Genomic DNA, 15,900 nt, shown 5'->3' with positions numbered 1-15,900 from the left:
TTTAAAAATCTGAACATCCGAATTGAAGATTAATATGTTAAATTTATTACATATATAGCATAAGATGAGCAAAAATCATTTACCAGAGATTCCGAGATGCAATGCTAAAAGACACTTTACAGAAATTCCATATGTTCGTATGTGACAGTAAACTCGTAGTAGACTACACTGCATTATAGTACATTGTGTCAGTTGGTCAATGTCTCACGGACATGTTTACAAGTGTATTTGAGAACGTGCTATGCGAATGTTTTCGGACATAAGAATTCAAATGTTCACGACCAGTTTATATTAATCGTCGAATCAAAACCAAAAAGAGATCAATTTGTAGAAAATGTTCGATTCATCATGTTTGCCAAAGTTTTTTGTATAGACTGTATGTAGTTTAAAAAAACGAGAAGTCTGTTTAAAACTTTGCTGTAGGTTTCAGAGACAAAATGATAAACTTCTAAAGTTAACGAATGAACAGACAATGGACCACAGACGACCGAAGTTAAATGATTTAAATATGTCAAATGACCTTTCTCAACTGAGTTCTGCCTAGTAAACAGTAGAACTTTAAATATACAAAAAAAATAAATGACCTACTTCACTCTTCTACTTAATATATACAGATATTTGAAAATACCTAGTTCTGGGAACTGTTTATTTAAATCGCATACATTTAATAGGCTATCGTGTTTGTGATAGCGGGTAGTTATTCAGAAATAAAAAGATATATACACACACCTTAATGGGTCAAAATAGTGTGACGAAATAAAAAAGCGTGACCAATATTCATTGAAATTGCTTTATCAAGAGGGCAAAATCGAAAAGTTTAAAATGAATAAAACATTTAACATAAATTCATAATAACCCGTAAATGCTACTTATAGACAAACTGTTTACTGTTCAAGCACACGTACTTGTGTATTTCAGAACATTTTTAGTATGCATGTTTTAAGAGAAGAGAATTATTTGATCTAGATGGTACCATACAACGTTACTTTAACTTGAGAAAAATCCGTCCGTCCGTCCGATCTTGTTTACGCTTTCACAGGTACAATTCTTGCAAGATTCGTACTTAACTTAAACTATTATAGGTTAATATCAGCAATATATATCTCGAACAAGTTCTACAATGGTGGCCGAACTACTTTTTTAAAAGAGTTATGACCCTTGGGAATAATAAATTTCGGAAAATGGCCTCGTTAGCGCTCTCGCGGGTAATGTTCTTGCTGACTATGAGGTATGGGTTTTGCCTAATATTGAAGACCATATGGTGACCTATACGTGTAGATGCTTTTTTGCTCTCTGGAGGAAAGTTGTATCATTGGAAAGTATATATCTTCTTTTTTTTTTTATAACAAAAATCTTCATACATTTCACAACAGAAAATTGGACTTTCTTTTATGTCAGTTATAAGACTGATGCTTTATATCTGTTACAAACATATATATATTGTTTCGTCACTTGTCGTCGAGCTCACATTACTGTACATGTAATATGAATGAAGTGAACTAACTGTTTTTTTTATCTTTGAAAAACTTGATTATGTTAATCAGCTTCCGAGGAGGAAAAGGATAATTTTGTTAATAATATCTGAGCAAATCAGGGGATTATTACATAAACCAGAAGTGGATTTTAATCGACTTTCAATATTTGATAAAAAGGATTAGCTGGTCGAATTGAATTTAACTTGTGCATTTTAAATTTTAAGATCAATAATATACAGTAAATCTGAAACATTATTATCTTTTATCGACACAATCATTGGGTAGGGTCACATTTTCAAGGTAAAGGTAGTATAGAAACCCTACCGGTAAACATCTCACGGTTGTGTGGTTATATTTAGAAACTAATACGTAGCTGTTCAAGGTAAGAAATCTACTTTCAGTATTTAAGATGCATCTTTGATATTTTTTTCGGTCGTTTTGTTGTGCAAAAAAAAAAAAAAAACATAATTTTTTCCGTAGAATACTTAATAAGTGTTTACAAGCAATCGTTAATCTCTTTATAATGAATTATTAACCGACGAACTTTCTAACTGTCGAGTAGTTAAATTCTTGTCCACATGTTTTATTTTCACAGTGTTCTAAATTAATCAGGATTTTATAGTTTCGTCGCATTTAAGCTTTATTTTCGAACCAATTGAGTTGTGTCCTGTAAGCATCAAGTTGTATGGGGTATTTTCGTAGTCAATGTTTGCATCAATCCCGCCCCTTTTCACTGTAGATAGTATTATATATGAGTTCAAGTGCAATAGATACGTCTTCAAGTCATGATTAATATTGTAAGACAGTTTACATGTATCGATAAGTTATGTGACAGATGACAAAGGCAAAATACCGAATACTATATATCCTACAAAAATTGACTCAGAATGGCAAACCTTTCTCCTGAAAAATGCTGTTAATTTGTATGGATTATGACAACTGTCACAATGTATCATGCTTTAGGTAGCTTCTTCAAATAGAGGGCGCTTCTCGGTTCTGTTTTAAATTTGTGGTTGTCTTGTGTTGTAATGTGCTGGTTTTTGATAGTGAGTTATTCTTTAATGATGTAATTTAAAGTCTTGTTTTATAGACAAAATGATGGATTTATGCATTCTCTTGATTAAAGCCAACATATTTGGTGTCTTTACAATGTAAGCTATCTGTACCATGTGTCAACCTTTGTCGTTTGTACGTTTTTTTATTTGAGGTTTCGGTGCTTTGTGTGTGTGCTCCAACACTTTTGATAATATCTTCTAATCCTGATATGTCAGTTAATACCATTGTCTTACGAATCTACATTTGCGAGATTTTTTTGTATTTTCCCCTGTTTTTTTTAGTTTACCGGCAGATATCTTAAACTTCGACATATTAGGGCTTCATATTCTGAAATACATTTATGTTAACAATTTAAAAAAATGCTTGAACTGTCTTTAATTCTTTTAACGTATTTTTTTTGGTTGGAAGCACCCAATGGTATACAAGTATAAAACATGAACAAGGCAACAATGGGCAACATGTTATCTTATTAGTGAACTCCAATATCTTGCACCAAATTAAAAAGCTCAAAGTTTACCGTTTAAAAAATTAAGATGAATTGCATATTAAGAATGGATAAATTTAATAGAGCCCAAATTATGTTTGTTATAATATCAACGAATATAAAGCTCGCTAAAATGTTGAAATATCTGATTCTTAATTTATTCAAGTGTATAATGTATCATAGTAACATAATACATGCGATGTACACAATGCATTAGTTACCACCATGCATGTTGGCAATAAAAAAGAAATAAATACTCTTATATCATAGTGCATTTATTAGTTTTTTGCAGCTTGATTTGAATAAAGATGTGGGTGTGTTTCAACTGTCACGAATTTAACGATGCTAATAAAGACAAGTGTGTAAAATGCGAGACACCGAGGCAACAGAGAGAAAAGCCAAAAGGTAATAGAGAAGCAACATCAAATAGTCAAACTACATTTAAAACTACATGTACTTTTATTAAATTTAAAATTTTAGACAAGTGAAGGAACTTAACTGTTAAACGGAAATTGCGTCTAAAATGAATATTTTGACCTACATATAATGCCAACTATGGTGTTTAACAATACCGAACAGTTATACATCTTAGTGTTAGTCTAAAGTTAAACAAAGACATCCACCCCACCCCTTACCCTTCAATCAAAACATTGATATAATAAAATTGCAAATCGGAACGCGGAATGCTTGAAAGGAACAACAACCCGAACAAAGAGCGTACATGTATGTAGGCTAAGGTCACCAACTCAGCAAGACAATCTTCGGGTAGCTGGCCCCATAACAATTATGTATATATGCTTGAGGGGGGTTATGTGCCCGAAATCATGTTATAATCTCCCACCTTCTATATGTGCTTGTCCCAAGTCTGTAATGCAGTGGTTGTCGCTTGTCGCTGTATATCATATTTGTGTTTCGTTCATTGATTTTTTTTTACAAAAATCTGGCCGTTAGTTTTCTCGTTTGAAATGTTTTATATTTGTCATTTCTTGCCCTTTTATAACTGACTAAGCGGTATGGGTTTAGCTCATTATGTAAAGCAGTCGGTGACCTATATTTGTTAACTTATTTTATGGTACAACCGCTTGTCAAATGTAAAATCTATTTGGTCACCTTTATTACTAAATTCACAGATCTGAAAACGATAGCTATATGCCACATTTTCTTATTATTATTTTCTATAGAAAAGGAAGCCACACTTAACTCCTAAAACATATACTAGTAATTGAACCAAACATATAAAAACACACAAGTCTAAAAAAATAAAAGGCTAGAAGTTCCTGACATGCGACAGGCACACATGCGGTGGGGTAAAACATCGTTCTTTTTCCGAGATCTTTAATGACTTGACAAAAGTATGGTCATAACTTCATCTCTTCCGAATAATACTCTCTCAAAGACTTTAGTCAAGGGTTGTTTAGTTTTGGAGGTAAAGACGACACCTGTATGAACGGGGCTCGTATGAACAGGACTGGTGCAACACTCACAAAATTTCATGATTGAATAATTATACATTACTGTTTATGGTTGATAATAAGAAATTCGATTTTTATTATAATTCGTCGCATATCCAAACTGCAAACAGTACTTGTTACATACATGTATATTATACAGTCGTGAGGATGAATAGTATTCATGTATTTCCTTTATTATATAAACATGCACTTTTCAGGCAGAAATGAACACAAGAGTGCCATTTTGTTTGATAGAAAAACAATGTACACACGAGGAACCCCTGAAGGATGGCAGAAGGGTAGGACTTATTTAATTTAAATGAAATTTAAACAAAGTTATTGATATTGAATTTTAGGGCTTCTCTTTACAAATTATCAATGATCCAAATAATGTATATATTATTCATTAGAAATATTATTTAATAGTAACTTTGACTTTTCACAATTATCTTAATTTAATCTTTAAGAATACACGAAATGAACCAATGAACGATAAAGATTGTATGCAATTTAGATAATTTTGGTCTCTAATTCTGTTAAACTTGTTGATGCCCATTATTTTGAAAAAATTTGATGTAACTATGATTTCTGAGAAATTAAAAAACATGAGCAACAACACTATCTTTCATTTTTTTTTAATGCATTAACGTTATGCTTACTAGTATGTATAATTTATCCCACTATCATTCTGTCAATTAGTGATTCCTTAAAATAATATTCAAAATTATATGCAAAGTATAAATTAAACAGCAGACATTCTTTTATATTTGTTGCTTTTTTAAATTAGCCACAAAGACCACATATGAACCACAGAATGTTACTGAAAAACTGGAATCTGTATCTCTATCTCCAAGTAAGAACTTTAAAAATTGTCTTTAAGTTAAGCTTTAACTGGCGTTTCTACAATTTATTCGACCGAAATGTAAAGAATGACAAATGATTTTTTAAAAGAAAAACATTGGAACAACTGGTATATATATCAGACAATAAAAATTAAGATTAGGAATTTGATTATGAAAACATATCAATCATCATGATACATAAAATTTTGAAAATTTGTTTGCCTGTAACACGGTTGTTATTTTCAACACTCAAGCGAATGACATTTTCTTTTCGAGAGAATGATAACACACTTACCCTTATAATAAGCAGTATGTAACTGTCGATTCCCTTCTGTCTTAACGAACTCTGTTCCTGTGTCTGACGATTAGCAAGAAGTATTAACATTAATTGAATTTGGACCATTTTTGTTAACAATTTCATTAGGATGACAAAAATCTTGTTATCCAAAATCGAAAGGACTAAATTAAAGCTTGCCAGGAATTAAAAAATATACCTCTAGCAACAGCAGAGATATACAGTAAATGTAACGCAAAATCAGCTAATAACCGCCATTGTCACTACAAGAGATGCATTAGAACCGTCCCTGCGTCACCATACAAAATGAAAACAACACATTTTTAATTTCATGATTCATCAATAACTCTGAATGCCGAATGTTTAAAAGCTTAGAATGTATAAGAATAGAAATGATTATCCGAAAGAGTTAAATAACCAAAAAGGACTTGAAATAATAGTGAAATCTATCTCAGGTCATCTTTGCTTGTTCATAAGAAATCAAATTATTATACACTAAATATATTAAGAAATAGCGTATGTTTAGTGTTTACTTATTCAGTGAAAAATAAAAAGGATAATTTCATTTATACAAAAACAGGAAATACATAGAAGAAATACACATACTTTTGTTTCGCAGAAAGAAAAAAATAGTATTTCAGTTTTTAAAGGATACTAGCTTTGTCTAATTTTTAAAGTCTAAAGCACACAATTACATTGTAAGTTGGTGACAGCTTCAGATAAAAATAATAAATAGTTGAATGCGAACATGTAATACTGCATGCTTGTTTGCCTTTTGTAGTCTCGCAGTCAGCACATGGACCAAAAAACATTAGCAAAAGACTGGAATCAGTACCGTTAAATCCAAGTAAGAATAACAAAAATAATGCTCCGAGTGAGATAATATTTTTCAGATATCTTCATATGAAAAAGCATTGTAGATTGCTAAACAAATAGTTTCAACAATGATGCACAAACACCATGACAAGTTTAACATACAGGGGAAAAAAAGCAACTGTAGATGCTCATTGATACACTGGAAAGTTTTAATGTGTAAATTTGTGTTCGTAATTTTAAACGTCTCTGAAGGCAAATGTGTTTTTGTTTTGTTTTGAAAAAAAGACACTTCTGGTTTGTCTTAAATTATAGTTAAACATTTCTAAAGTAACATGTATTCTAATGCCACTTCTCCATTATAAAGTTTCTGTTATAGTATCAAGTTTTACTTTGCTTGTGTGTCTTTTTACTCTCTGTATAACACACTTTAATTACTTAATCACAGCCATATGGAGTTCTGTGATTAAAAAAAAAAATGCAATACGTGTTTTTGGTCAGTGTAAAAAATAGTATGGTAACTTCTACGTTCGGTCATTTCGTCTCTAGATGTTAGTTGTCTCCTTGTCGGTTAACATAGTCATGTACTGTCTATATCTTCCTATTTATATATATATAAAGCATTGACAATTATTTGTTCAAGGAAAAATGGAACAAGACCCTGATTATATACTAGTGGCCGCATTGGACTTCGGAACAGCATATTCAGGTTATGCATTTTCAATGAGAGGCAATTTCAAAACTGACCCATTGAAGATCCATTCAAATCAAGCTTGGAATGCAGGCGGAAGACAGCTGTTATCACTGAAAACACCAACCTGTTTGCTGTTAAATCCTGAGAAGCAGTTTGATGCGTTTGGATACGAAGCAGAGAATAAGTATTCAGACCTGGTTATGGACGACGAGCACTCGGATTATTTCTTTTTTCGTAGATTTAAAATGAATTTACATAATAAAAAGGTATCTTTAATCGTAACCTGTATATTCAAAGAAAACAAACTTCCATAATAATTTGCAGTGCTTTAGTCCTGAATGATATGGATTTCTTATGTTTCTTAAATTCTGCATATACAAAGTCTATCGATATAAAACAAGGTATTTTTTATAGGAAAATTACAATATTTATGAAAATTCATGACATTTCATTTAAAACAAGTATTAAGGAGGTACGTTAAATATTTAATTCCTTCAATATTTACCACACGCTTTGTAATCATGCACCTTCAGATTGTCATTTTCCAATGAACTGCAGATTAAAAGGATATACTTTTTTTTGTGACCTACTTCACTAATATGTTTTAACAAACCTTTGTCTAATTCTTGTTATTTTTATGCCCCACCTACCATAGTAGAGGGGCATTGTGTTTTCTGGTCTGTGGCTCCGTTCTTTCGTTCGTCCGTCCGTCCGTTCGTCCGTTCAGGTTAAAGTTTTTGGTCAAGGTAGTTTTTGATGAAGCTGAAGTCCGATCAACTGTAAACTTAGTACACTTGTTGCTTATGATATGATCTTTCTAATTTTAAAGCCAAATTAGACTTTAGACCCCAATTTCACGGTCCACTGAACATAGAAAATGAAAGTGGGAGTTTCAGGTTAAAGTTTTTGTTCAAGGTAGTTTTTGATGAAGCTGAAGTCCAATCAACTTGAAACTTAGTACACTTAGTGCTTATGATATGATCTTTCTAATTTTAAAGCCAAATTAGACTTTTGACCCCAATTTCACGGTCCGCTATATATACATAGAAAATGAAAGTGGGAGTTTCAGGTTAAAGTTTTTGGTCAAGGTAGTTTTTAATGAAGCTGAAGTCCAATCAACTTGAAACTTAGTACACTTGTTGCTTATGATATGATCTTTCTAATTTTAAAGCCAAATTAGACTTTTGACCCCAATTTCACGGTTCACTATACATAGAAAATGAAAGTGGGAGTTTCAAGTTAAAGTTTTTGGTCAAGGTAGTTTTTGATGAAATTGAATTCAATCAACTTGAAACTTAGTACATATGTTCCCTATTGTATAATCTTTCTTATTTTAATGCCAAATTAGATTTTTACCCAATTTCACGGTCCATGGCAATGGAAAATGATAGTGTAAGTGGGGCATCTGTGTACTTTGGACACATTCTTGTTTCATATATTTTCCTACAGTTTACGAATAATTGTCTTCGAAAAATGAAAAGATTTCAGAAAATTTAAATATTTCAAATTTTATATCTCAAAGAGAAGTGTGCATTCATATTATTATCTAGTTTATTTTTACCGAATTTGATGTATAATCATGCATTCTTTTTTAAACAGACTCCATGTGTAATTTATGTTGTTGTGCAACTATTCATACATTAGGAACGACCGACTATATAACGATAAAAAATATATTTTTTTAGAAAGTAGGTAATGATCTAATCATAGAAGACATAACAGGAAAACCAATGGCAGCTTTAGATGTGTTCACCCTGTCAATTAAAGCACTTGTTAACCATTTGCTGGAACTATTAGAAAAACAAGGGACTGGTGTAAAACCCGAAGAAATACGCTGGGTTCTGACTGTTCCTGCTATCTGGACTGATAGTGCCAAACAGTTTACGAGGAAAGGCGCAGTCCAGGTATATTAATTAATTTTCAATTTTTAGTTGATAACTGAAGAAAAGTGTAAAGTCAAGAAATATCCTACATTCCCAATATTATGATACCACAATAGAGCTAGACATTCAGGTCCGAAATGTTTATTACTTGTTTTATATGAATGCTTGATAAATGTTTCAGTCCGCAATGCAATAATTTGTTGAGTAACTGCGTACGTCTTCTTCTATTCTGGTAGCATTTTAGATCGGTAATCCAAAATTTGACATTCATGTGATCATATAGAAATCGAAAAAACTACAATTACGTGTTGATATACACATGCGTTGTAAAGGAACTATGAATAGATAAGGAGTTCACAGTTCGTCCTTTTCTCTTTAATAAGAAACAACCCAGCCAATTGTAACTACATGTAAGGATTGCGATTGTTTTTATTTGTTTTCTTTTCCTAATAAAATTAATTGGAGTTGTGACGATTAACGTTTAATGCAGTGGTGAAGATTAATATGTAAAATTTCGTGAATAATACCCATCATATTTACCTTTTGGTTCATTTATAGGCTGGAATACCGGAAACTAAACTATACATAGCTCTAGAACCGGAAGCAGCATCTATATTCTGTCAATACCTACCAACGGAAAAACTCAACGGAGCTGATTTTAAAATGGCCAAACCGGGAACAAAATACATGGTGGTTGATCTTGGAGGTATGCTGAAAGTGATATTTTTATGAAACAAACAATAACAATCAAAACCAAGGAGTAAACAAAGACTCAAAAAACCAAAGGACATTTACATCAACAGGTTTCCTGCTTAATAGATATTCAATAGCATTGCTGTTATGCAATTGTTATCTTCTCTAAAATAGATAAACATGTAACGTGATTAAGAAGTACAGCACTATGCGATTAGAATGCATGGTGTTGTACCATATTTTAAAGAATTGATTTTGATCTCTGTATATTAGTGCACTGTTTCAAATATATGGGTAAAGGACGTCGTTTTAATTGAATGCAAAATCATAAACAGAAACAATGCAAAAGAGAATGAAAAGAGTTAAATTTTGAAGGGGCATTAGCTACGAGATATATAAAAAAAAATATGACTTGCTCTGTTCAATCACTCATGAACGTGAAATTGTGAAATAATGGTTCACTTTCAGCAGCCAGTTTAGTTCATTTTTTTCAAAATAAGATAAGAAACATCGATGATGAATAATTCATTTATATGTATTTGTGTTTATGTCGGTTGATATGAACGTCGGCAATCTTCGGAGGTCACCTCGATAGTTGATTATATGGCATATAGACTAAAACACACACGAAATGTTGATACATATAATCGAGCCCATGCATTGTAAATTGTTTATTTTAGATTTTTTATAATTTGGATATACATTGTACGTTTTAATATGTTTAATGTGTATTTAATCGGTGAACATAAATATGACAGTTAATGCCCCTTTAAATACGTAGAAAAAAATCAATGTAATAAAAATTGCTTACACTTATTTTCATTTACTAGTAAAAACATCAGCAGTTTCCGAACGTTACAATCATTCAATATCAATATCTATAAAATAAAATCAATTTTAAATCATACATTTTGCATGCAGGTGGCACAGCTGACTTAACTGTCCATGAAAAGGTTTCAAATGAAAATCTGAAAGAGCTATGCAGTGCTACAGGAAACAATTGTGGAGGTACCTCTGTCGATGAAAGATTCTTGCAGATGTTTGTGGATATATTTGGACGTCCAGTGATGAACTCATTAAAGGAAGAGGACCCATCTTCATATTTGGATCTGTTTCGCGATTTCGAAACAGTCAAACGAATTATTGAACCAGACAGAAATACAAAAGTAACTATCAGCATACCTTATCCGTCAATAAATAAGTGTTGTTTAAAACTTCTCAATAAAGACATTGATTCCGCTGTTGATGCGTCCATGCATGCAGATAAAGTCACACTTAAAGGTGGAAAACTCCGAATTGCCCCAGAATTGGTTAAAAATATTTTCAAACCAACAATTGAAAGTATTGTATCTCTAATGAAAGATATTTTTGAGAGAGCGCAATCATCTGATGTATCTCAGATTTTACTGGTTGGTGGCTTTTCTGAATGTTCTCTTGTTCAAGATTCAATTAAGCGAGCGTTTCCAGATAAGAGAATTATAAACCCAGATGAAGCTGGTTTGGCTGTTCTGAAAGGAGCTTGTCTTTTTGGTCACAAACCGGATTATATTACATCTCGTGTAATGCGGTTCACCTACGGCACAGGAATTAGTTTACCTTTTGATGCAAACATTCATGACAAGGAACATCTCGTCAAAGAGGAAGATGGAGAAGAATTTTGTGATGGCCTATTTGACATTATAGTCCGCAAAAATGACACAGTTGATATCTGTACCGCAATTGAACACAATTTCACTGTAGATTGCAATGATGAAGAGCCCTGGGAACTGTCCCTTTACGCATCGACAAAGGAGAAACCGATGTACGTGGACGAAACAGGCTGTACTCTTCTCGGATCAATGAAAATTTCGTTTTCAAAAGCAAGTGATACAGAACGAGAATTGAGAGTAGCGTTTCTGTTCGGTAATACTGAGTTGGGTGTTACAGCAACCGATATACTTACTGGAGAAACAGTTTCCTCTTCATTTAATCTGAACTGATAAATTAAATACTTTTTAATTTTAAACTTGTTCAAACTGTAAATTGAACAATACACATTAATAAATATATATCAAGGTACATGTAGAGTGGGGTGCTCATTTTCGCCACATCTTTCCATGTTTTCTACAGTTTATGTTCAGGTCTAAATGTTTTTGAAGTATACTGATATTTCTATATGAAGATAACTTCAAATGCAAAATATACTTAAGCTTGAAAACCGGTTTGTTTTAAGAAAATCATCTGAAAAGTTAGATTAAAGGGTGTTTGAAATTTCCGGATGTTTGTCAATGGGGGACACATATTCGCCGTTTTTACATGTCTATTTAAAACCAAATAACCGCAGCCTTTAACAATTTTTATCAAATCAATTGCATTATAGATGAATAGCAGACATTTCAAAGGTATAAAGAATTCAAAATTAGGGCATTCAGTCAAATATTTACTTAGAAATACTTCTTTGAAATCGTGTTTTTTAATCAGGAAATTGTCCGAAAATCTTTGTCCGTTTTTCGGTCATTTTCGGTAGGAGCCGCAATTTTGTCTCAGTTTAAAAAAATATTATATTTGTTATAAAAATATAATTTACGGGTACATTTCTTCCATTTCAGCCATCCTTTGAAGTTTTTACACCTCAAAATCCTTAAACGGCGAAATTGTGTCCCCGGCGAAAATGAGCACCCCACTCTATCCCGATAATAGTTTTGTTGCTTGATACGTGAATATCTTGCAAATAGTAATAGTGCTGTCTACATACTACTGAGCAATAACCTTAGAGAGTTTTTATAAATGTCATGGTATCATTTTGATCAGATTTTATTATTTTTGTGAAATTCTTAATTTCAGTAAAAATTAGAAAAGTTCTAAGTTTAAAACAAATTATTTTTAGTTCAATATTTTATTGCAATTTTGGACAGACATTTTAATAGCTTTAGTTTGGTTTTCACACAAACATATTTCCTTTTAGTAAGCCTTATTTGTTGTATATAGATTATGTAAGAAGTTATCGGACAATGGTCAGAATGTGTTGACAGATATGATTTTTAAAGTGAAGCCGACATGTAATAAGATGTATTTCGGTTTATTTCTATTGTTAATGTCCGGCTCAAATATGGTATAGAGTAAACATTGATAGCAAGATTACATAAGTAATTAAGATATGTTTTAGTCATAAGCGTCACCTATGACCCCACCTATTTTCTGTCAATTAGACTAAAGTTGTCATGGTTTTTGATTAAATGTTAATTTTGATTGGTCAACCTGAAACAGTCCCCAAATTCGAATCTAAAATGTTAATTCCAAAAAGCGTCACTTTTACATGCGCTCTTTGGAAATAAAGACATAAAACTATTTCAAGTTTTATTGAATATTGTTTCAGGTAAACAAAATTAAATTAACTTTGCTTACCTGAAACAATATTCAATAAAACTTGAAATAGTTTTATGTCTTTATTTCCAAAGAGCGCATGTAAAAGTGACGCTTTTTGGAATTAACATTTTAGATTCGAATTTGGGGACTGTTTCAGGTTGACCAATCAAAATTAACATTTAATCAAAAACCATGACAACTTGAAATAGTTTTATGTCTTTATTTCCAAAGAGCGCATGTAAAAGTGACGCTTTTTGGAATTAACATTTTAGATTCGAATTTGGGGACTGTTTCAGGTTGACCAATCAAAATTAACATTTAATCAAAAACCATGACAACCTTAGTCTAATTGACAGAAAATAGGTGGGGTCATAGGTGACGCTTATGACTAAAACATATCTTAATTACTTATGTAATCTTGCTATCAATGTTTACTCTATACCATATTTGAGCCGGACATTAACAATAGAAATAATCCGAAATACATCTTATTACATGTCGGCTTCACTTTAAAAATCATATCTGTCAACACATTCTGACCATTGTCCGATAACTTCTTACATAATCTATATACAACAAATAAGGCTTACTAAAAGGAAATATGTTTGTGTGAAAACCAAACTAAAGCTATTAAAATGTCTGTCCAAAATTGCAATAAAATATTGAACTAAAAATAATTTGTTTTAAACTTAGAACTTTTCTAATTTTTACTGAAATTAAGAATTTCACAAAAATAATAAAATCTGATCAAAATGATACCATGACATAAAGAATAAATTCATTTAACCTCAATTTTTTTTCTAATTATATAGGGACTTTTTGCTTATGCGTATTTATTTATGAGGAAAAACAACCAAATATTTCGTAATTTTTTGGCGTATCTTGTCACTAGTCACGTTTTACTTGAACTCTTCACAAAATTTGAAACGAAAAAATAGTAAGGTCCGAGTAAAGAACAACAAGGATCGTCTATTAAGAAAAACGTCGGCATGCCTAAAGATACTTGTCGGTCCATTCGGCCTAAACATTGAGAATAAACTCTATGCTTCGGCATGGGGAAAGGTGAAGCAATTCAAACGACAAAACCATAGAATTGATTTACGCTAAAACAAAAATCCATGTCATAATCAAATATAACATGCCGCACATAAGCGACAATTCTAAATTATAGTCTCCTGACTTTGAACAGCATGTGTCGGGTTTTAAAACGTTTTTCCGAGCCTATAACAGGTTGCCTCTCCCTGGCCTGTGGTATAACAGCATAATACAACAACAAAATCAGTTGGAATGGGCTTGATTTATCTGATGAATGACGAAGAGACTAAAGTTATTGAACACAATAGTGCATTGCTCACTACAAGTAACAAATAAATTAAACTTAAATATCAATCAAAACACATCTAATTAAAATAATACTTAAAAACCATGACCCTGTACAACGCCAAAATTTATGTACCGATGATAGGCTGGTAAATATTAACAACTGTATAACTATTATCAAGTGATTTTTGTATCTCCTGCGACGCAAGTCGTAGTATGTGAGACAAAGATCAGGGTAGTATAGTGTCCGGCTAGGATCGTTGTTTTTCGACTGTTAATTATTGTCCGGGCTTTTTCGAGAGCAAGTGTGAACTCGTCCGGGTTTTGAACAAATAGTCCGGGTTTTTTCAAAGTAAAATTGTGATAAAAAAAATATATTCTTGACTTGAAAAATATAACTGTAATCAAGTGAAGGACAATACCATATCTTCCCAACAATCACAAAACCATATTACTACGGTGATCAAACTTAACCTTTTTCAATTAATATTCTGTTCGGAAAACATTCGTACATAACTTTCCAGTATTAAATTAAAAATTATTGGATCTTTTGTAAAAAGGTATTTAGAACAAAGTGCAAGGGACTCATAATCTTTTCAACTGCATGCATTTAATGGTTCTGTTGTTGTCACAGCTAATTATATTTTTCGTGGTGAACCCAACGTTTTTATACGAAACGTATTATGGTATACAGTTGTCCGTCCGTCTTTAGCAAGTCGGAAAATAATTCATAAACGCTGTAACCAATTTACATTAATTTCCGGAGAATTGTTTATATCTATTGAGGTATCCTCCTTTTCGGATTTATAAGTGAAACGTTTAAACTGTTTAGAGATATAGACCTAAAGGTTTTTGCATTTCTCATGATCTGAAATCCTTATTCTATATATACAGCGTTATTAAGGTGCTCAGAGTATACTCGTGTAATTTTAACAGAAATTGAAAGTCTACAATCATTCAAAATTTCACGCATGTTTCTTTATTTTTAATAAAAAAAATCAAAATCAAAAATATATGTTGAAATAAATTTATTTAAGATAAATGCAGTGATGAATTGAATTTAATAAATGAATTGATGTTTAATAAATCCTTTCATATATATAGGATGATGTGGTATGAGTGCCAATGGGGCAATTCTCCATCCAAGGAACAATTTATAAAATAAACCATTATAAATCATGGTACGGCCTTCAACATGGAGCCTTAGCTCACATTGAACAACAAGCTATAAAGGGCCCTAAAAATTACTTGTGTTCAACCATTCAAACGGGAAAACTAACGGTCTAATCTATATAAAAAAATGAGAAACGAGAAACACGTATAAATAACATAAACAAACGACAACTACTGTACATCAGATTCCTGATTAAGGACAGGTGCAAACATTTGCAGCGGGATTAAACATGTTCCTATTGTAATCAATAAAGCAACATGCCAGGATTTTTTTGAGAAGGAAAAGTTTTTTTTATCCTCTCATGTTCCTATGTTCATAAAAAAAACCACCAACATCTCAATAGAACTCTTCGTTTCGCTTTGACTTGAAAGTATG

At 31.8% G+C, this 15,900-nt stretch overlaps 1 protein-coding gene across 2 annotated transcripts; it reads left to right on the top strand.

The window, feature by feature from the left end:
- Positions 1-1,543: 1,543 nt before the first annotated feature.
- On the top strand, positions 1,544-11,744 carry LOC139514427 (heat shock 70 kDa protein 12A-like). Of its 2 annotated transcripts, none has more exons than XM_071303671.1 (9): positions 1,544-1,857; positions 3,308-3,420; positions 4,685-4,765; positions 5,254-5,319; positions 6,385-6,450; positions 7,060-7,376; positions 8,796-9,014; positions 9,552-9,699; positions 10,608-11,744. In XM_071303671.1, the coding sequence occupies exons 2-9, from the start codon at positions 3,324-3,326 to the stop codon at positions 11,663-11,665; spliced, it is 2,052 nt and encodes a 683-aa protein (XP_071159772.1). In that variant the 5' UTR covers positions 1,544-1,857; positions 3,308-3,323; the 3' UTR covers positions 11,666-11,744. The 2 variants fall into 2 exon arrangements, with proteins under 2 accessions (XP_071159772.1, XP_071159761.1); XM_071303660.1 differs by having other exon boundaries at positions 1,756-1,857; positions 3,298-3,420.
- Positions 11,745-15,900: the final 4,156 nt, after the last annotated feature.

The sequence above is a fragment of the Mytilus edulis genome, chromosome 1, assembly GCF_963676685.1.
Source record: "Mytilus edulis chromosome 1, xbMytEdul2.2, whole genome shotgun sequence".
NCBI lineage: Eukaryota > Metazoa > Mollusca > Bivalvia > Mytilida > Mytilidae > Mytilus > Mytilus edulis.
Note: the sequence above shows the minus strand (reverse complement) of the source record. Positions and strands in the feature narration are given on the sequence as shown.